The sequence below is a fragment of the Anoplopoma fimbria genome, chromosome 18 (genome assembly GCF_027596085.1).
Source record: "Anoplopoma fimbria isolate UVic2021 breed Golden Eagle Sablefish chromosome 18, Afim_UVic_2022, whole genome shotgun sequence".
Taxonomy (NCBI): domain Eukaryota; kingdom Metazoa; phylum Chordata; class Actinopteri; order Perciformes; family Anoplopomatidae; genus Anoplopoma; species Anoplopoma fimbria.
In genome coordinates this window covers 17054170-17075885 of record NC_072466.1, presented here as the reverse complement: position 1 = coordinate 17075885, position 21716 = coordinate 17054170, and the positions used below count along the sequence as shown (strand labels likewise).

Sequence of the window (21716 nt, the reverse complement as noted above, 5' to 3'; positions counted from 1 at the left end):
GAGGAAAGGATGGAAAAAATCGAAGGTGGACAAGGTGAGTCTGATGATTATTCAACAGCATTTAAATGTATGAAGTCATTTCGGCCGTGCACCACAAAAGGCAAAAAACTTAAAAGCGTTTTTCTTTCTTCTTTCCTGATGCAATAAAACTTAGATTAGTGCACCTTAAAAATCCAGCGTTGCCACAGCTGTAATTTCTTTAGAGATTATAGGTTTTTAATTCTTAACTCAAACATTCCTAACAGGTTGTGGGATTTGCAGGATTTGAACCGACAAACCTTTAGGCTATTGCTGCCCCCATCTAAGTTAAAAATATTGAAGACAAAGAGTGACCAAATCCTTTTAAACTCCTTCTTTTCCAAAACTTTTGTTTCCCTTCTTCTTGTGGCCAGAGATCACCTGTCCAACCAGATTTCTGGTTGTCTTCACACCTCAACAATCGCTTTTCATCTTTTTTCTCTCCATCCATCACACACACACACACACACACACACACACACACACACACACACACACACACACACACACACACACACACACACACACACACACACACACACACACACACACACACACACACACACACACACACACACACCCTGAGGCCCCATGGTGGTGCTTGCTTATGCTTGTGGGACTCAGGAAAGAAATGGTGTGGCGGTGGAGGAGGAGGGTTATGGAGGAAGGGGGTTCAAGGTGGGTCTCCTCTCAGGTTACCTGTCCAGGTAAGTCTGTGTTTGTTTAGTGTTACCTCCCAGTAGTCCGGAGGTCCAGGCTGAGACACGGAGAGCTGTCTGTTCAAGTGTGTGCGTGGTTTTATTGTGTGAGGCACTGTTGACGTTTGAAAGAGGTGATACTTAATCTGACTATTGTGGGAGACTGTAGATCCGTCTCTCTCTCTCACTCACACTCTCATACACTGCTTGTGAGACACAGTTATCAAACTGTTGTAATGTTGCCGGTATGATAAATATCAATATACTGTCAAAAGAAAACTTTTACTGTGTATTTTTGCTGTGAACGTAGAAAAAAAAGGTGACATTTTTAACGTGAGCTGTAAAAGCCTACCAATTTTATTTATTTAACAGGCAGCATTTGCATTTTTGGATTACTTGAATGTATTATTCTTGAAGTCACTGAGGCTTAAAGAATATTTAAAAAAATATTTAAAAAAACATTAGTAACGTGTTTGTTTGTTAAATTCAGCATGAATAAAGGTTAACTTTGTGTGCTTAGATTATTGCATCAGTTGATATAACTCTTTCAAAACTGAATCGAGAATCAATTTTCAATCGAGTAGTGAACCCAAGAATCTTTATCAAACTGAGATACCAAAAGATTCACATCCCAATCAGAATGCATGGCTACAATGAGATATATTTCTGATAAGTTTGAGTGTAGATCTCAGAAAATCATCACAGTACCCCTGCCTTTACTCAGGGTACACCTATATTTCTCAAATGAGATATAAAACTGTGTGAAATGAAACTAATCTCTAAAAAGCTCAATACTTTTTGTCCCAGAGGAGCTATTTTGGCAATTGTGAGTCTGTCCCCACTGTTACAGTTTCCACTTCATCTCCAGTTGAAATCAATGGAAATCAAGCATGTGGGAGGTAAACAACCCTCAATAAAAGTCAGTGAGTGTGTATTCAGCACCAGGATTTGTTTTACCCCACAGCTGACAGTTCTGGCAGTCAGAGCCTGGATAACAAGAACCACAGCTGTGTTTCCACTTGACTCTGGCCCCTCCACTTAAACGAAGAACGCATTCGGTCGGTTCATTGTGAGCTAATGCTAAGTAGATAAACCATTTTAAATATTTTTTTTCCAATGCAGCAAATCACCGTGTTTGTTGATGCAAGGTGTTTGTTTTGTCATCTGACATCCTGAGACTGAAAAGGACAAACTGAATGTCACTGACATTTCCAATTTTTAGAAGAGTTTGTTCCCTAGAATTTCCTCTGGTTGTATTGTGTTGAGAAATTCTAAATTTGTCATTAAACCCAACTGAAATCATCTGTAGATCTATTTATCTATAGAGTAAATATATAATCAACTTCATCAATCAAAATAAGAAAGAAAACTATGGTATGGAATGATACAGTTTTTTTACTAAGTAGCCAGCAAACGTTTCTGCAAAATCTGATAATAAAAAAAACTTCTTGTAAACATCTGTTGCCATCTGTGGATTCAATGAGAACTCAATGTGCAGGCATAAAGTACACTGTAGCTGCTACTGGGGATTATCCTCAAGTGTCACATAGTGTGAGAGAATCTAGTGAAGGATGTATTAAACAATCAGTTGTTGCTCAGTGTGAGATCGAAGAGCAGTATAGCCTTTATACCCTATTATTAATCTACCTGTGTATTATACGGAATATTTTTTTATCTTCTAAGGCCAATAAAATCAACCAATCACCATAAAGACGATGGTAGGCCTCTCGCCATTGGACACTTCAGCCAATTGGGAATTCCACCAAACACTTTAATTATTGAAGACATCACTCAAGTGGCCACACAGGAAAAATACTTATGCAACCTTCCCAACGATCCTCAAAGTGGCTATAATCAATATTTTTTATCTAAATCTGAAGCTGCCCTTTTTACAGAGCCTTACAGCGAGATCATTGTCCCGCCCACTACTTTATTGTTTTGGTTCACTCTCACAGATCTCATAGTGTCGTTTCTCCCCTGCAGCAGGCTCTCACATCCAATACTGCTTAACAGCAGACAGACACACTAAGTGACTAGATGGTGAACATAGTCGAGCATTTAGCACCTAAAGAGCCCAATAGTTCCCTCCCTTGGTGGAGACCAAACACTGAGTTTAAAGTGAGAGAATATCGGACCTTAAATCATCAGGCAAACACAAACACGACTCAAAATAATAATAATATTAAGGTAACTGCTCGTTGTGTTAATAAATTTGCTAACAAGTTCACCATATATGTGTATATAGCAAGATATCTCGAGCACAACCCATCCAATCTACTGGCAGGTGTATTGCTGGGGACCCAAGAGAGTGCAGTGGCCAAGTTGGAGTAATTTGGACAGGGGACATGTTGGATACTAATGCATTTTGAATAAACAAATGATAGCATTCAGTGCAGCAGCAGGTGCCTGAGTTTCAGCGCTCAGCGGACTGAGTCAAGCATATTGGCCTTTGCGGGTCTCTAAAGGCTGCGCTGCAGTAACTGCAGTTTCCTTTTGCAGCTGGTTGCTGACATACTAACATTACAACTGAACTTCTCCTCACTTCCCTTGAGTCAATGAGCGATGAGCGTTTTTTGACAACACTGCAAGCAGCAGGTCCGGGGGCCAAGCAATTGACCCGCTACGATCGGGGTCATGTTCCTAGCGGCCACGGCCCCCAACAACGCTGCGACCAGCAAAGCAATTAGCCCATTCCCTACAGGACTGCCCTCAGAACGGACAAGCCATGAACTGGGACTCCAGTGGTCAGCTTAAAAGGTGATGATATGCGATGTTGTCTTCACAACTTGTTTTCAATGCCAGTAGTGGTGAAAATTGTGCCATCAATAGAGCTACTGCTAACTTGGCTGAGAGCTATAACTTTGACATGGATAATTCAGCTTACTTGCAACTTCAAGAAGATGAGGAAACATAGTTTAAGTTTTACTGTTGTGCTTGTCGGAATGTTAATGGTGTAAATGGCCTTTATGTTTGCTCTCGGCTTTTCTCTCAGTGCATCACGCTCTCTTTCGGTGAGTTGTTTGTAACAAAATGTCCTTCACTCTATCCCTCTTTCCCTTGTGTCTTTCTTCTTGCAACAACAACTGTAGCAAAGCCTGAGGTAGAAATGTGGGGAATGTTGCAGAACAGAGCAGGAGGATTCACTCGGCATTGTTAAAGGGCTGTTCCGCTCCGTCTCTCCTGTAAACATTCGTCAAGGGAGGGGAAACCTGATAGCTTCACTTAGCTCTGATCTGCTCTAACGACAGAGATCTTAGGCAGAGGGATAGAGGGATGGAAGGCAAGTGGGATAGAGGTACAAGGTTAGACTAGAAAGTAGAAGTAGAAGATTTCTTTTACCTTGACGAGATGTTGAACAATGTATGTTGTCGTGCTAAGGTAACATGAATGTCAGGCACTTACTGGACTTTACATCAAGTAGACAACAAATACTTAAATTATCACACTTATACAGATGAAAGACTTTTGTCCCTCATTTTTTTGAATAAAGTGAAGTAAGTGGAAGATCAAAATGTTCTATTAACAGATTTGGACTCCAGACTTACATTAAATCCTTAAAGCAAGTCTTCAATGTCTTTCTATTTATCTCATACCCTTTGGTACTCTGGATCTTGTGTTATATTACTTAGAGGTAATTATTAAGCCTTTCAGTTTTTCAATCCTGTAAAATTCAACCTTTCAATTTTTTCTATTATCAGCCAGTGATGATTAATGGCTTTCAGAACAATGTTGTGATAAAATGTATTTTTTATTTTTTTTGGTATCCACTTTCCCTACGCAGAAGCCACCACTGAACGAGCCTGAACTTGTCGCATTTAGCCAAGTGGTTTAAGGACTAGAAGGAGAGATGTTGCTGAAAACAGCTGCCTGCTGCTGGAAACATGGTTGAAGAGAGTGACGAGACTGATTCATGAAGTAAATGTGGCGTGAAACCAAAACAATGAGCTAAAAGAAGCTTAAAAAGTAAGAGCTGCAGTGATATTGACTATTCTGTTACTATGAGTGACCCCTTTTAATGTTGCATGTAGTCATTTCATTGATTGTAAATAGAAAGATATTGATTATTGCAGCTTTATAATTCTAGACTTTCAACTAATATAATGTAGATTAAGGGCCTTTACAGACCCTGGGCGTGGCAATTAAACAACAAAATATTGCAAATATTTTGTATAAGAACTACTCATACTGGCAGCAATGTGAATTTACGACAGTTGCAATGCTTTTTCGCTAAAAGGTTCAAATAGATTTGCACAGGCAGATGTCCAACTCCTGGATCAAGTGTCTGGTAGTCTGTCTGAGGTCATGAAAATGCTCTGAATGAATTTGAGTTCCCTTTGATGAACAGTTACACATTGTATACATTTTATATATATAAAGTGGATCTATGCTGCCCAAATGGCAACCTATGCAGTGCCTTGAACTTTTCTTCATTTTAACAGCTGTCAGGGGGCAACTCCTCTGGTTGCAAAAGGAAGTCTATGAGAAAATGACCCTACTTCTCACTTGATTTATTACCTCAGTAAACATTGTAAACATGAGTTTATGGTCTCAATCGCTAGTTTCAAGTGTTCTTCAATACAGCATGATGATCATTTAGTAAATGATGGTCCTCTAAAGAGTCAAATAGACCAAAGGGCGTGGCTACCTTGTGATTGACAGCTGGCTACCACAGAGTTGTCTGGTCTGGGAGTTGTCCCCAGTGTGTTTTCAGTAAATGACAGTAAATGGTAACATTTGAGTAGGTTAAAATGTTCTTCTTCAGCTCGGTTGTACTTAGCTTCACCCTTTCGTTTTATTTCTGCAAACTATTGACTATGTCCACTTCTTATGTATAGTCTATGGTGTTGCCTTTGTTCTGATTATGGAGATCCCTGTTTGTATCTTGGTTCTGATTTGTTGTTGTTGTTGTTGTACACTCCAGTGTGTCCGTACCAATCACCCTTCTCTTGTCCGTCATCACTCAAGTCAGAAGTCAATATTAATCCACAGCTGTCTCGCTCTCAGCTGAAACAAATTCAAACACACGCCTTCAGCTTATAAGAAACAGAACACATGGCTGAAATTGACGGTCTTTTGTTTGACTGTATCTTACACAAAAGAGACTCTTAGCACCTTCTTTCCTCCCTATTTTTCTATTTATCCATCTAATATTAAAAGGAACTTGAGTCAGATTGACTGTTGGAGCCTTATATTGGCTTTCTATTAAGTCTTGAATACATTTTTGCACAAAGAGGAATGATTTTAGCAAGCAACAAACCTGTTTCAATGTTATTATGGGCAGGCGAAGCACAGGTGAAACAAATTTTGATAATGATGGCTCATTGGAATCAAGTGTCCCAGTAAGCCACGACAGTGTGACAGCAATTACAATACAGCGACCCTGGAAGTAGCTCACATAAATAGAAAGCAGGCGGTTTAATGTGATCAATTACACCTGGGCTTTTCCTCTTGTGACTTACCAAATTGTCTGCTGTGAAAAGGGTCTCTTGCCCTTGGTCTAGTGACCTAAAGCATGGCTTTAGGTAAAACATGCTTTTGTCCATATTTGATTTTCTTATGTATTCTATCATCTTCACTTTGTGCTGTATTGTGAGTGCGCTAATCCTTTCAAAAGGATTAGCGCACTCAAAAAATATCAAAATCCAACCACCACTCATTTAACACAGGGGCTGCTGTAGAGGATTTTGCTTGTACATCAAAATTGTACACTAAACTGTTGTATTACTGTGACTCTTTGCAATGCTCTCATTTGGAGAAAACATAAATCTCCTGTGTTTAAAAGCATTTTCACCAAGTACAGGAGTCCAAAGTTAAATTTATACGTAATAGCAAAGTTAATACCAAATTACTACAACTATGAGCAGATATTTAAAAGAGGGTCAGAACCTTTACTAGCTGTAAGAACTCCAAGCTAAGGGTGTCCTCACAAGCAACTAATTTCAGTTTTAGCACCTTCTGTCTTTCTGGACAACTAAAAGCTGAGTGATTGCAGCCAGTGACAATAAAATATTCATTTCTGGTGTGCAGGTTATATTATAACCCACACAATAATTTAAAGTCTGTCTGTTAACAAGCAGCGTTAATGTAAATGACATGACCAGACTGCATTTGCGTTGTGGAGAATGATGAAAAAAGGACCAGAAGGTCAAAAACTGATAATCTCTAGAGGGGAATAGAAAAAGGAGATGACGAATCCCTCAAAGCTGAAGTGTCATGACATCAAACTCTGACAAAAATCATCTGCCAAATACAGGTCCTGTGGATGGTGTGTTCAGGATCAGGAGCAACTATAGTTTCACAAAGAAATAGAAACACTAGTGACCTTTAACAGTCACTTGATGGCTTTTATGCACAGGGTCAAAAGCAGTTAGACGTCTAGCTATAGACCACCTGTATTATCCATCTGACTCTTGAACTAAATTATATTATATGTCATATTCAATACAGCATCCATCAAACTTAAACTGATTTTTATTTTATTTTTTGTCAAGGACAAACATTTCATGAGAGTTCGGGAAAACACTTTTTTCCAGACCCTTTTCTTTTAGTTGCAATGATGTAAATGCTACATTATTTTCACACTAATGTGCCGTGCAAGCTCTGCTCTGCTCATCAAGAGCAATTTGTAGTTTGGTGTGGCGATCAAGGACACTTCCACCCTCGGACAGAAATTTCCAAGACCTAAACCACCAACCTTCAAAATAATGGACAGCAGCCCATTTTCCAATGTGAGCAACACTACTTTAAGCACTCATATTGGAGAAAACGTCACCAACTGTCCAAGCGGCTATACTCACATTCAGTGGTGGAATGTAAGGAAGAACATTTATTCAAGCGTTTTTATTCATGTAGCAAAAAGCGGCTGGTCAAATAGTATGACAGCAAAACACTGTACATTTGGTATGAATATGCCAATTTGACAAACTGGAGTTGATGCTGATGTGATGTGTTATTTTTATTACTGTAGAAGAACCAGACATTGTGAGTAAAAGGACCTCAACTGCACTAACATCAGACAACCTCAAAAGGTTAGAGACAACAGGTAAACGCCTCACCTGTCTGCTTTGTTTATATTCCCTCTATTCATTAGTCCTGTCGTGTCTCTTGCTGTTTTCTTCTCTTGGAGGATCCTCCGAAGGAAAGAGGCCATAGAGGGTTTTTGAGCCAAGTCAAAGATTCAGGTGTAAGTACCAGACATTATCCAGCTGTAAAGCAAGGAATCTCTGTCTGTCTGTGTGTGTGTGTGCTTCTTAAATCTCTATAACGATCTACTTTACACTTGGCCAGTGTATTGCTGGGAACCCAAGGGAGTGCCATGTTGAATTCGGTGCAATTCTGACACCCAACACACACGATATTAATGAATTTAAAAAAGCAACCAATTGTGCTCCATGCAGTAGCGGGGGCGGGGCTTCAGGGCTGCAGACTGAGTTGTGCCAGAGCCCGTCTACGAAGAGCCTGGGCACTCCCTATACGCCCCATTGTACCGATTTTGGTTGTAGTTCCATGAGACATCCACTGGGGGTGATCGCGGGCGAGTCCAGATTGAATGGGAGTCTATCGGGCTAAACGGCTAATTATGCCTCTTTCACCTGCTTGTCGTTGAAATATCGCAAATTTTATTGTAGATTCCGCAAGTTCAATATAGATTATGGTTCAAAAGTCAAATGAGTGAGTACTTATGTCCTTTCGATTTCTTACAGTTTGGGCCGTTGTTGGCCGTATACGCTAGCATTCTGCTAATGAATGCTGATTGGTCAGGGACGGACTTGCGACTGATTACGACCAGAGACCCCTCTTGACGGCATCTGAAGCTGAAGCGCATCGGAAACATTATCTTAAGGAGGACTTTCCGTCGAAGTTGTTTTTGCGTACTGTATTTATATTATATATATATATATATTATACTATTATATGTTAATAAAAGGAAGTGCCGAAGTGATTCAGAAACTGCCGTAAAGCAGTACCTCTGACAGTGTGACGTCATCGCATTTTTTGAACACCTTTTTAGAACAGATACGTGACCTTAAAAAATGCAATATTCAGCTGAGTTTATTATTTTAGCCACCCTTTGATAGCAACTTTCAAATTACTTGACAAAAAATTACATCGTGACAAAAGTGGATTCTGAGGATAAAACCCCGTTGGCTCCCATTCATTCTGGACTCGCCTACGAGCGCCCCGCATGGTCAAAGATTATTACTGCAACCAGTCCGGAAACCCGGAACTAACCCGCGAGTGCCAGTTCTCCTCATATTAGACATTCTCTGGTTGTGCATGTTGTCAGCAGAAGGTCTCTACAGGACTTGGCTCATCGACTACAGGTCACTCTTGCTGCTATGTGCTGGACACACTTACCTTATAACCAAACTTTTCTTCACTTCCCTGGAGTCAACCATCGATGTGCGGTTCTCCAAAACGCTGCAAGTAGCACTACCAGGGGGCCAAGCAATCAATTTGCTACGAACGGGCAAGTGCTTTGAAAAGGGCACTGCAGTAGTGACTCAAAGGACTCCAACTCCACATCCATCAGATGAGCTCAAAAGTAAAGAGAAAATTAATCCATGCACTGATGGAAATTTTGCTCCAATACCACCGTAATGAGAGACAGGCACTAGCTGTCGCAGAGTTAATCACCTGTCCAGCCAAAATACTGCAGATATGATAATTTGTCAGGCATCAATTTTAGTTGATAAATTCAGTCTGTAAATGGTTGCCTCATTGAATTTATACTACCATGACATAAAATTCTTGATTCAGGTATAGAATTTAGAAGAATAGTTTTAGTATTTCAGGGTATTTCACAACCCATTACAGGAAGGATAATCAGATTTATTTAAAAACTAACAATTTGTTAGTATCATAAAGATATTGCCAGTTTCCCAGCGGTGTTCCATCCTCTTCAAAGCTGCGTCCATATGCGTCAAAAATAAGACATTCCACACATTGTGTATGACTGCATGATTTTTCAATAGTGAGGATGTCAATACCCTTTTACATTTGTAATTTATGTTTCAGGTACAAATCTACTATAAGCCAAAATATATGTCATAGCAGGCCTTGTAATTTTATTAAATAACTGCATTGAAGCAGTTAAAGCATAACCAGTGCTTAGAATTAGTCATTAAAAAGATCCTAAGCACCAAGTCTATAATTCAATCAGATCTCACAAAAGTAAACTGTTGTTCTACATTTTCATGTTCTGTTATAAGCAGTTGGGGAATGGTTGTGTTGTGTTATGAAAACTGTTTCAGGAAGTCCCTGATCCAGCTCTAAGTAAAACTGGATCTCCATAATCTGGATGTCAAAACCTATTGAGGGCTGCCAATGTACACATTTGCTGTTAAACAAAGCTTTTGTTGACTTGCCAATATGCCAAATGGAACATGCTTAGGATGTAGTTAGTTTAGTTCTATGCTGCTAATAAGTCAATATGGAATTGCCTCTTGTTTTAAGTCTTATGACATTAATAAATACTTGCCTGTTTTTGAAGCACTGCAGGAAAATCTCAAACAAATTATTTCACAATGTATGGGTTTTATAGTTCGGCTGATTCTTAATAAAGTAGATGCATCTTTTAAGTCTTAAAAAAAAAAGTAAATAGGTTAATTATAAGCTTATTGGACTAGGGATTAATGCATGATATGGAAGTTTTGAATAAAAAAAGTCAAACCATATTCCATATAGTGTAATGTACCTTTACTGACATGATAATGGTAGCTCCCATCAACACTGTTTGATGCTGAGTCGGTTGGAGTTAACTAATACTATTCTATTGTTTTGGAACTCTCAGAGAAAAACCTAAAAAAAAAGGACCAAATCTGCCTAGCAACAGGGACCAGTCCCCACAACTATAGCACCAAATCATTTTTTTTTGTTAGATTTTTGGATCACTCTAGCTTCAGTGGCCCTCACAAAGAACTCAAAAATCATGGTCCACACTTACTCATAAAGATGTGTGTGTGTGTGTGTGTGTGTGTGTGTGTGTGTGTGTGTGTGTGTGTGTGTGTGTGTGTGTGTGTGTGTGTGTGTGTGTGTGTGTGTGTGTGTGTGTGTGCGTGCGTGTGTCCGTGTGTTCAATGAGTTGAAGAGCAGTTGTCGTTGACAGCTGCATGGGAGCAGGGAGAGCAAGAGTCAAGTGGCTTCAAATAGCCGTCGTTCTCCCCATTCATCGGAGGACCCCTCCCCTCTTTCTCTCTCTCAGCAGCCACTAGTTTGAGGTTTACATTTCTTTTGTTGACACAGTCAGCGTGATGTTTCAGGTGTGATGGCGGGTTGTCCCAGTTAGCGTTATTCAAAATCAAAATATACCTCCTCATTGTGTCCTCGGTAGGTTAAAGACTGTTTACCCAACAGTTTTACATTGAATGGAAGTTAATGACACTCAACATGGTCACAGGAAATAGTTGTTCTTCAGCTGCTGCACTGTTTTTCAAATGTGCATCCAACCACAGAAAGTTCTTAACACTTTAGATTATCTCTTTTTCATAGACAATGGTGCTCATCTCCTCTGTGACTCAAGGATACGACCTAAATAAGCAGGTGTCACCCATTTGCAGTGAGTGTGTATTCAGTTTGAATAATATTTAATTAAGGGCTGCAGCTGATCATTAATTTCATTTTCATAATTGTATCTATAAATCAATCCATTACTTTTCAATGGATTAATTGATAGTTTAATGTATGAATTGTAAAAAAAGAGGTTGAATAATCAAATCGTAACCCCGAGGGGACATCTTTAAATTGCTAGTTTAGCATGAGCATCAGTGCAGTATTTAATAATTTAAAACAGACAGAAGCAGCAAATGTTTTGTTTATCTTAAATTAAATCATAAACTGACTATCAAAATTGTTAATTATTAATAAAATAAACAATATCCCTATGCTCTATTTTATGGTATATATAAATTAGTACACTGTGACATTCTTTACACTGCATTATAGAAAATTAGTGTACATCAACTGAATTTCGTATGCATACTGACTTTTTCGCGTCAACTTTATCTTTTTAATATGCTTAGAATTAGCTTAGAGTTTGTACACACTATGCGATTGAGACACAACTGAAGTTGTTTGTAGCTATTACTTAAACACTTTGTGAAATCATTACTTAAATATCTTTTGTTATCAGTCAAAACTCTTTAATTTAACTTTTACATTGCCACAAAATAGTGTTTTTCATTTGACATTGAACCAATACTCCATGTAAACCAAAGTGTTTGGACTCCTGCAGTTGCAGTCTGCCAAATTCTTGCTGTGCAGCCTCCTCAACACCAACACGTCCTTTCCTCCAGCCACAACACTCCTAGTGTCTGTTGCCCAGTTGTCCCAGTGAGGCAAGTCCTGCCAAGTCTTCAAGCGCTTGTCTTTGGAGTTTGACAACACATGTTTCTGTCCGTCTGTCCCCAGACTTTTTTTTCCAGTTTAGGAATGTTGTCCCTGCCTGTTACAGAAGCACAAAGAGTCTTGTCTTTGTCCACATCCGTCAAGATCAGATTCTCTGTCTCTCCTAAGCGAGTCAGCTTTTGTCTTCACGCCCGTTTTGTATCCACACTGTTGGCATTCAGCTCAGCAGGGCTGCGCTGCTGCTGCACAGTCCTCCGTAACACCGAGCTGCAAGTAGACCAGAAGCAGTTACAGCACAAAACTGCCGTGAGACTGATTTTCAGTTTCTCTGTCAGTCATCCAATAACATCAGCAGAGCAACAGCAGGAGTGGAGGAAAGAGGCTAAAGCTGAAGTAGGAGTGAAGTGGGGGGGAAGAGTCACAGCTGTCTCTAAAACCAATACAAATCCTTGCTCTTATCTTGTGCCTGCAGACCTGAGAGAGAAGGAAAGAAAGGAGGAAAAGAAAAGGCAGTGGAAGGAAAGAAAAAGCAAGAAAAGGGAGATTAGAACAAGAAGCGCAAATGTCTTGTTGATAAAAGCAGGAGGAACTGCCCGAGGCAGAGAGGGGATGAAAGCAAGACAGCAACAGAAAAGGAAGTTTACAGCTGGTGTTAAAGTGATGATTGACAGACAGTTTGTTAGTTCAAACCACTTGTGGTAAGTCGATCTGAGGCAGGGCAGGGGGGAAAAAATCTTAATTTTAAATCTGGTTTTCATGCTTTCAATTTGCACGGTCATACTGAATGTCTTATTCCTGCTTTCATTAAAACACTTCAACAATAATATTGAGTTCTCTGAATGGTATGCATTCAACAGACAGGTGTTGGCCCAAACAAGCAGACATTTTCAGTGCGTCAATACGGAAAAGGGAAAATGCATTTAAATCTGACTGTTATCAATGATGACAAATGTCAGCTTGACTTCAATGCCGCTTTTTGAAAAGTTTTGGCTGCTTTTAATGGCGGTTTTCACATCTGTTGAAGTTGAAATGGCTGCACACCAAGCTCCAATCATTTCAATGTTTTGACCTCTCTTGGTGGCTCTCTGGAGAACATACATATGTGTAAACATTGGCTGTGTGCTGTCATCATGCTTCAACAGATGTAATTGCCAGATAATTTCTGGTGTGCAGTCAACAAGCAACTATTTTTGGTTTTCACATCTTGTATAACCATTGTTGTGCAAGTTCACACCTCACAAGAGAGTTAAGAATAAGATTAACAAGGTTGTGTTCATAGTTCAAGATCTTGAATTATAATAAGTTCACACTCATAAGTTCAGGTTTATGTGTTACGTTTTTTTTTCATTTTTCAACTGGTTGAATGCTATGGCGTGTAAAAACCCTTGCACATAAAAAACAGGCGCATACACATGATCTCATTACAGAGAAAATTATCCGGGGGGAATCCGCTCCTTTTAATGCACCTATTGGGACTTAATTCCTCAGGTTCAGTGTAAAAAAAACACAGTGCAAATGCATTGTAGACTCGGCATTGTAGATTGTGTTTCCAATAACTTCCATAGTTCTTGTGGAAGAGAACTGATACATATTTCCTCTTTGAAAGTATCTGGCGTGTTGTAAAAGATGATGCCAAACATATTCGTGAAATGTTCATTGACAACGTATTTAATTTGTTGTAAATTTATCCAATCTTACAATACAATCAACGCTTGTAAAGCATTGTTAAACCTTTGTGCGGTTATGTTAGGCACTATCAGCAGTTGGTTAAGGTTTAGGAAAGCTCATGATCTAGTTCAAAAAAGAAAGAGTCCACAGTGTCTTGATTCATGAGACACAACATATAACTATGACCAGAGTGCATTTGATGCCTAAACCTAACCACATGACCTAACCGTTGTGACCTCCAGTATCTGGTGTCATAGATCTCGATTTGTACATAAAGCATCTACCATGACCACCTCCCAGTGTTAACATTTGAGAACACAACAAAATAGGGCATAACAATATAATAACAATATAATACTTTAATAATGTAAATGTAATACATTTCTTGAAGACAGGGTTGGCTGAGCCGAGCTAATAGCACTGCAGACAAAGAATTAATGTAAAATGTTTCCAATATTTCACCAAAAAAAGAAGCATATATTCTCACAAAGTAAGTAGAATTTCATGAAGCGGTAAGAAACCCCTGTGCTTGCTATCGAAACTTCCAGGTTTCTAGATTGGAATTGGAAAAAGAAGAAGACCACTAAATAGTTGTTTCAAAAGTTTGAGTGATGATGGATGATGTCATCCTGTTTCTCCACAATTTTACTATAGCTATTTCTGTATACTCCATACATCTATCGAAGGGAAGAAAGATCCCTCAACTGTTGATCTTCCTGGGGTATCTATCTTTTTTACTCCCTATTAAGTTTTTCTTTATCTGAAAAGGATGCATCCTGCAAAGATTGTAAAGCACTTTGATTTTCATTACGCTTGTCATAAAGCAATGCCAATACCTGTATCCATGTTGAGTCCGATCTCTGCTCCAGCTCCGGTGAAGGCACCGCTCCAAGCCGAACCTGTTCCAGACTCCCCCTTTCCTCCCAGGTCACAGGGCGAGGAGCTGGGCCCCGGTACCGAGCTGCCGGACGTCAGACGGTGATGAGGCCTCACTGATGGCACCAGCAGAGAGCTGTAACGCGGGTCGAACGCCGTGCCGTACATCTCGTGAACGCCGGGACGTGGGTATGCTGAGCCCTGGCTGCCTATAGCGCCCCCTAGTGAGTATGGATGGTGGTGGTGATGGTGGTGGTGATGGGATGGGTGCCAGGAGTCTGGGCTGGGCTGGTGGAGGTGGCTGTGCAGGGAGGCGGAGGAGTACGGGTCCCCAGGGAAGGAGAGCTCTGTGTGGGGAGCTGACAGAGCGCTGCCCAATGCGGAGGAGACCGACGGCTGGTAGGAGCTGTTCCAGAAAGACGGAGGGAAACTTCTCTGGCTCATTGGAAATGATCCATCTATGAGGACAGAAATCCACACAGGTACGTCATAAAGGAAGTTCGTTTACAGAGGCTGAAGCTTCGTCTGGCCCTGACAAATAGTTTGACAAGAAATTCTTATTACACAGTCTACTAACTTGTTTTTCCTGAAGTTTTCAGACATATAGTGTGGCCAAAATAACTCATTTTAAAACTGTAACTCTTTAAATATGTCTTTTGGTGTTAACTGACAAAACCGAAGAAAACTATTTTGACAATTGATGCCTCATTTTCAAAGCAACAATGTGAGTTACGCATAAATGTGAGTATTTTCTGCTTTTCTCTTATTGTTGCATATCATTGTAATTGCATTATCTTTGGTATTAGGACTGTTGGGGGAAGAAAAACGTTGAAGACCCCTTATAAAACAGTTAAAAAATAATTAATAGATTCATGGATAATGAAACTAACCATTACCTACAGCCCTAGAAATAATTAACACAACTTTGAGGTTGTAATTTTAGAAAAACAGATGTCTTGTTAAGATGGAGCATACTGTATATCCCCATGCAGAGTGATAATAATATTTGGTTGGCTTGGAAAAAGGGCTTTTAAATTTTTTTTTTTTAAGTCCACTCCTCATAACAAAATTATTTATCGGAAACTCTGTTAACCACTGCAAAACCATTGTGCTCATTTTCTGTCTTTTTTACTTCTGGTTGGATTCAAAAGACGCTAGATTATGCAAAGGTGTTGGAGTTGAGAAATGGCGATGAACGAAGATGAAATGAAGAGTAAGCTGGCTGTTAATTAAGAGAAGAAGAATACCAAGAATACTGATTTGTTTTGGATTTTTTCAAAGTATTGAAAATAAATCTATAAAGACATAAATCTGTATGAGTTATTGTCACCCCTTTATGTTTATATAAAAGTTTAAGTTTGAACATGGGGATGTCATTTTATTTCAGCATCCTGTTACTGCTGTAGCTGAAGAAATCAGTAATATGATCATTAATAAAATAATTTCCACTTAACGAGATGTGCGACAGAACAAAGTCTCTGACAGAAGCAATGACACTTTTAACTGTGGTATTAATTTAAATTATTCAAATTCCTGTTACATGTTACTAAATGAAAGCAGCACTCCAAAAGAATAATAATAAAAAGAAACAAAAATGAAGTAAATAAAATCATATCCCAAATCCAACCACTGTAAATGTATTTCATTGCATACACTCCTCTGGCATTCTGTACTTTAAAGAAAATAATCCTCCTGACAGCAACATACAGCACTGTTGATTTCTCAACATATTGTTATAATATATTTGCTGTGCGTTATTTCCACCATCTCACCACCATCTTTTTGATTTAACTTTATATTTGACTTAAACACAAAATCAGAGCAGAAACATACTGCTAGCTGAGTTGAGCCAGTACAATAAACAAAAGCTAAGGCAGCTGTTATATTTATAGATAGAATATAGTATTCAGCCCATGCCATCTAACACTATGAAAATAGAGTTTAATTGATTGCATGCTTGTAATCCCTAACTTCAACTCAATCCATATCTGATTAGATTTTCACACAAATTTAGTTTTAGTATCCCAGAATATTCTAAAAGCCATTTTCTTAAGGCCTAATTAAAACACCAAATAGCCGAGCAAAATTGGAAATCAACAGCTTCAGAACAAGAGTTCAGCGGCCATCAAAACCAACATCAGTGCAACTCTTCACAAAAGTGAAGATTTTGTCGTTCAGATTTGAAATCATGACTCAACTGAGTAAGGCAAAAACATTACCGGAGTTACTGAATCCTGAGAAATGAGACTGGCTTTTAACAGCCTCAGTCTCACAATATTAAATCAGAAAAAACAACATACATTTACAGCACAAACACATTTCCCCAAAAACCATGAAAGCATTTCATGGATTTCTCTGGTGAAATCGAGTGTCCCTATGATGGTCAAAATGGTCCTTTAGTGTTTTTTTCCATGCTGACAGACACACACTGAGGGACAATACTGACACACATACAGAAACACACGCGCACACACCTCTTACGGCCTTGTGGCTGCTTGAGGCAGGGTACACGGTTGTGTGGCTGAGGGCTCTGCTGAAGTGCTCGTCCACCACAGCGCTGATGTCTCCCTGGAAGTAAGTGAAGAGGACGCAGCGGGAACTCAGGTACTCGGCTCCCGGCGGCAGCTCCTTGTCCTCCTCTTTGATGGCCGGGGGCCCCGGGGGGCCGAGACGGCTGCCGCTGTCCTGGGGGTCTTGCATTTTGGTATACAAGGCCAGTTTCTGAGGACACACAGATTTATAAATGTATGTGCCATGAAACTGGGTGTTTATCTAGTGTCCCGTTGGCACACTATCATTTTGTATAGATACATAGATTTTTTTGTGGGGGTTTCAGATACTATAAAGACTTAAACCAATATGCTATTTGACCTCTAAATCTCAAAGAAATGTTATATTAAGGACCCAACAGGTGTTTAGAAGGAGATAAATCAACCTAAACTCTTTACATACACACTGACACAAATGATGATGAATTGATTTGTTAACTAGTGACTGTGATTCAAAAATGAAAAAAATGATACATTTGTGTTGATATTGATAGCTTTCAATGAGAGCTAATGACACCAAACAGTGCACCTGTCTTTTTAATTACCACTGTATCACTGTTTAAATTGCAGTACACAGTTATGCTATTATGTAGAGTACAATCATTTTCACATATCATAACTTTGCAGCTCATTGCTGGTGCACACAATGACTTTTCCTTTAACATTTTTTTTTAAATGTTTACCTACTTTATAATAAATAGAAAAACATAAGGTCCAGATTATGGTACAAAAACCATATCCATATAAAATTACTTTAAGTTACAATAAGACATTGAACTTTAACGTTTTTTTTTATAATTAATGTTATCAACACATTTCTAAGACAAACCATACAACATAATGGATCATAAAAATGTTGCTAAAGATTAATAGATTAAAACACTCTGTGGACTCTTTCTAAATAGATATTTTAAAATGTTGTTATAAACTGGCTGATCCAGAGTCTGTTTTTGTGACAGACAAAGTGAGTTTTGGCACTATGTGAAATATGCATGGATGTTGACTTAGAGGTTTTAAGAGAGTGAAAAAAGCCCTTTAACAGGTCTGGAAATGCCTCACAAAAAACCTGCTGCTCTCAAACTGTTCACAGTCGCATGCGTGAGTTCTGCTAACAGACTAAAATGTGACATGATAAAGTGAAATTATTACTGTACGTCCATGATTCATTTTTAAGTGGCGACTAATGCGACAATTCTGCTGTAGAAATAGTATCAACAGACAAAACATGATGACATATAATTGGTTTTAATCATGAATTATGGGCTAAACTCATTCAACATCGTAAAATTAGGTTGGGAATACAATTTAAGGTGAATTACGCTGTTTGCGATGCATAGTATCAAACAATTATTTCTGTAAAACTCTTTAAACTCTTTTAAAAACTGGAAGTGAACTATCTGATGCATGAAACCCGTCAGTTTCGACTTGAGTAAGGCTAATTTGCGAATGTTCTTTTTAAAGTAAAAAATAAATATATCTTATTTTCTTTATTTTCTTCTCTTGACTTACAAAAATCAGCCTAGATAAAATGAACAAATAATCTGATCACGGGCGAGTGGAGTAGAAGACAAAATGAACAGGTGACCCAAAAGAAAGTTTTACATTCGCAATGTAAAGCTTTGCGCACTGCATCCTCCCTCTGCAAGTAGCTTTTTTTTTTCTTTTTTTCTTAAAGATAAAGAAGAATAAAATTGTTGTTAAGGACTGAATTGCTTGAATGATTGTAGTTGTATAAATGTTATCCATAGTTTATGGCTGAATGGCCAGTAGAATCCGTTTTGCATTGAATTGCCTTTTTAAATTGGCGAACTTAAAAACGTACATTTATTTTAAAGTTTTCTTTACATTATGCAGGCCAGCATTATAACACATACAGTATTAAGTCCTCAGTGCATAGATAAGTAGTAGTTAAAAACAGTATATGAATCCATACCTGGTGGTGATATGGGCTGTAGGAGGAGAAATAAGGCTGAGGACCAAACACTTTGTACATCACATCCAGGCAGCTCATGGCGAAGAAATCACGAAGAAGAACCAAGCTTCATTTAGAGAGCAGGTCTGCAAGACGGAAAGGAGACGGAAAGGAGACGGTAATCCCGGCGCTGGAGGACACAGTGGACGTTGGAGAAGGTCTCTCTGCTGCGCCGCACTGCACTGCGCTCTTTACGCACTGGACTGCGGCCGGGCTCACAGAGGGGAACCCCCCACCTCCACCCTCCTCTCTCCACCCTCCTCTCTCCACACACCCAGCCTGACACCTCCCTCTCGCCAATCAGAGGCCAGAACTCCACCTCTACCTTAATGGGCTTTTAATTACGGGACACGAAAGCTTAGCATCCATAAAGCCATTTTAAGACAAATATATTCTATAAGAACGTTTTCTTTCGCAGTCTAAAGCAATTTTTGATAATTCAGCAAATTTAATATTTTTCCCAATTTTGTATATTGTTGCAATCATATTTCTGTATGTATTCTTGTGCACCATGACAAAGATATTATTCATATATTAATTTATTTGAGGTGTTGACATTATACTTGTTTTCTTCTGCGTCGACTCCATAGACGCATTTAAGCTTAATTCAGAACATGGAAGTTCATTTTCGACCTTGCAAACAGAAGTTTGACAAAAAAAATATTTCCCCATGCTTTTAACTTCGTCTACAGTTGATTGTTTTGCCATACACGCTTTTTCTGATATAACAAAATATAATTAAAAACCTTGAATTGAATCCTTCATTCAATTTATTTATATCTTATTCCTTTTCAAGGTCATTAAATAATTAAAAAAAAAATCCTCTACTGGCCTCCAGTTTATGACAGGTGTAGGACAAATAGGCACTGTTGAGCTAAAACATCAGAGCTCCTCTGAACCATGGGGTTTTCATTCTTTTGGAACTTGAATTTAAAAGTTGTGAATTCTTACTAGATGCATGATGGGGATAGTAAATGGTGGCTGTTCTAAAATGGTAACATTTATTCCCATGCTGCTAATCAGCAACACCGCCCATCAGGTTAAAAATGTATTTCTAAAAGACAAATCTATTTTAAATTGAATGTTGTTGTACTCTTTATTACATAAACATGGATAGTGTTACAATATGTTTATGTAGAAGTCCTGAAAGTGTTAGTATTTGCTTCTCTTTTTTTATTTTTATTTATGTATATATTGTCTTACAGCTGCGTAAAGCAAAACTGAGAGCATATCTATAACCTCTCAACATGGTTAACTGCTGAGCCATTTGCTAGGAACTAACATTGCTAACATTGCAACAGCGCTAACAGTTCTAACAGTGCTAACAGCGCTGACAGTGCTGACAGAGCTAAGAATGTTTACCTAAGGAGGAACTGGACTGTAGTCGCTATGCTTCAGCGATGACGAAGTGGGTCAGGGTGACCAAACTGATATTAGTCCTTGTCGGAGAACTACTGCGGCCCAATTTAGAGCCAGTGTTTGGTTTGATTGCTCTAGGCAACTGTAAAAACTTGGCAGCCTGCTCCATAAGAAGACCCGCACCGTTTGTAGATTTAAACGTTTCATACTAAGATAACAGAAGCGACTTTCAGGTGATTAAACAACCCGATACCCACTGTTATAACATAAAGTAGAGCAGTGGCATGAGAGGTACTCAGATCCTTTACTTAAGTAAAAGTAACATTATATGCATGCAATAATTCCCCATTTAAAATACAAGAAAATTGTTAGTTTTAAAGACAAATCCTCGTATAACCTCAATTGCTTTCTCAGCCGAAAATCATAAAATTATCTTTTAGCATTATAAGCATTACGTTTATGGACTACATGTTCATGCTAACATTTTCTTTAAACTGATTCAAAATTTGGATGATTATATTTTCTTGGATTAATTATTGTGGCTGTCATTCAGATAATGCACAGTTTCTCTCCTGTTTGACGGCCCAGTTAAGAATTTAACAACTGGCACTCACTGCTAATTAAAATGAGTAAACAAATCAAGCTGACCAATGAGTGGAATGTAGTGCTATGAAGTCCCACAATCCCTCAGTGGCCCCCCAAATTCTGGAGGTCAAAGGTCAAATAGTTCACTCCCAGTTTGGTGCCATTACTTGTGGTCAGAGGTCACCAGCAACTTACCCAACAATAATTATTAAGCCACAGTACAGGCAGTGGTGAAAAGTAGCTAGGTATATTTACTCAAGTCATTGATTTAAGTACAATTTAGAGATAACTTTACTTAAATAATCCATGTTGTTCTACTTCATACTTCTACTTTACTACATTTTAGAGAAAAATATTGTAATTTTACTAAACTACATTTATCTGATGCCTTTAGTTACAGAGCAGATTCAGATTAATTATCCAAAATATAATCAACAAATAATCTTTTGTACTTAAACCAAGTAATATTTGGCTTGCAGGACTTTTTCTTGTAACAGAATATTTCTACACTTAAAGATGTGATTACTCCTTTCACCTCTGCAGTACAGGAACAAATTACTTAAGTTTAGAAATGATTACACACACACACAAACAAACACACGTTTAAATACATACAAATGTCAAATCACATGATTATTCAAAAAA

At 38.6% G+C, this 21716-nt stretch overlaps 1 protein-coding gene across 1 annotated transcript; it reads right to left on the bottom strand.

The window, feature by feature from the left end:
* Positions 1-12279: 12279 nt before the first annotated feature.
* Positions 12280-19166, bottom strand: vgll2a (vestigial-like family member 2a). The gene is made up of 4 exons (XM_054619002.1): positions 19089-19166; positions 17081-17327; positions 14567-15064; positions 12280-12329 (listed from the first exon to the last, which is right to left on the bottom strand). Exons 1-4 carry the CDS (start codon positions 19164-19166, stop codon positions 12280-12282), a joined length of 873 nt encoding a protein of 290 aa, XP_054474977.1.
* Positions 19167-21716: the final 2550 nt, after the last annotated feature.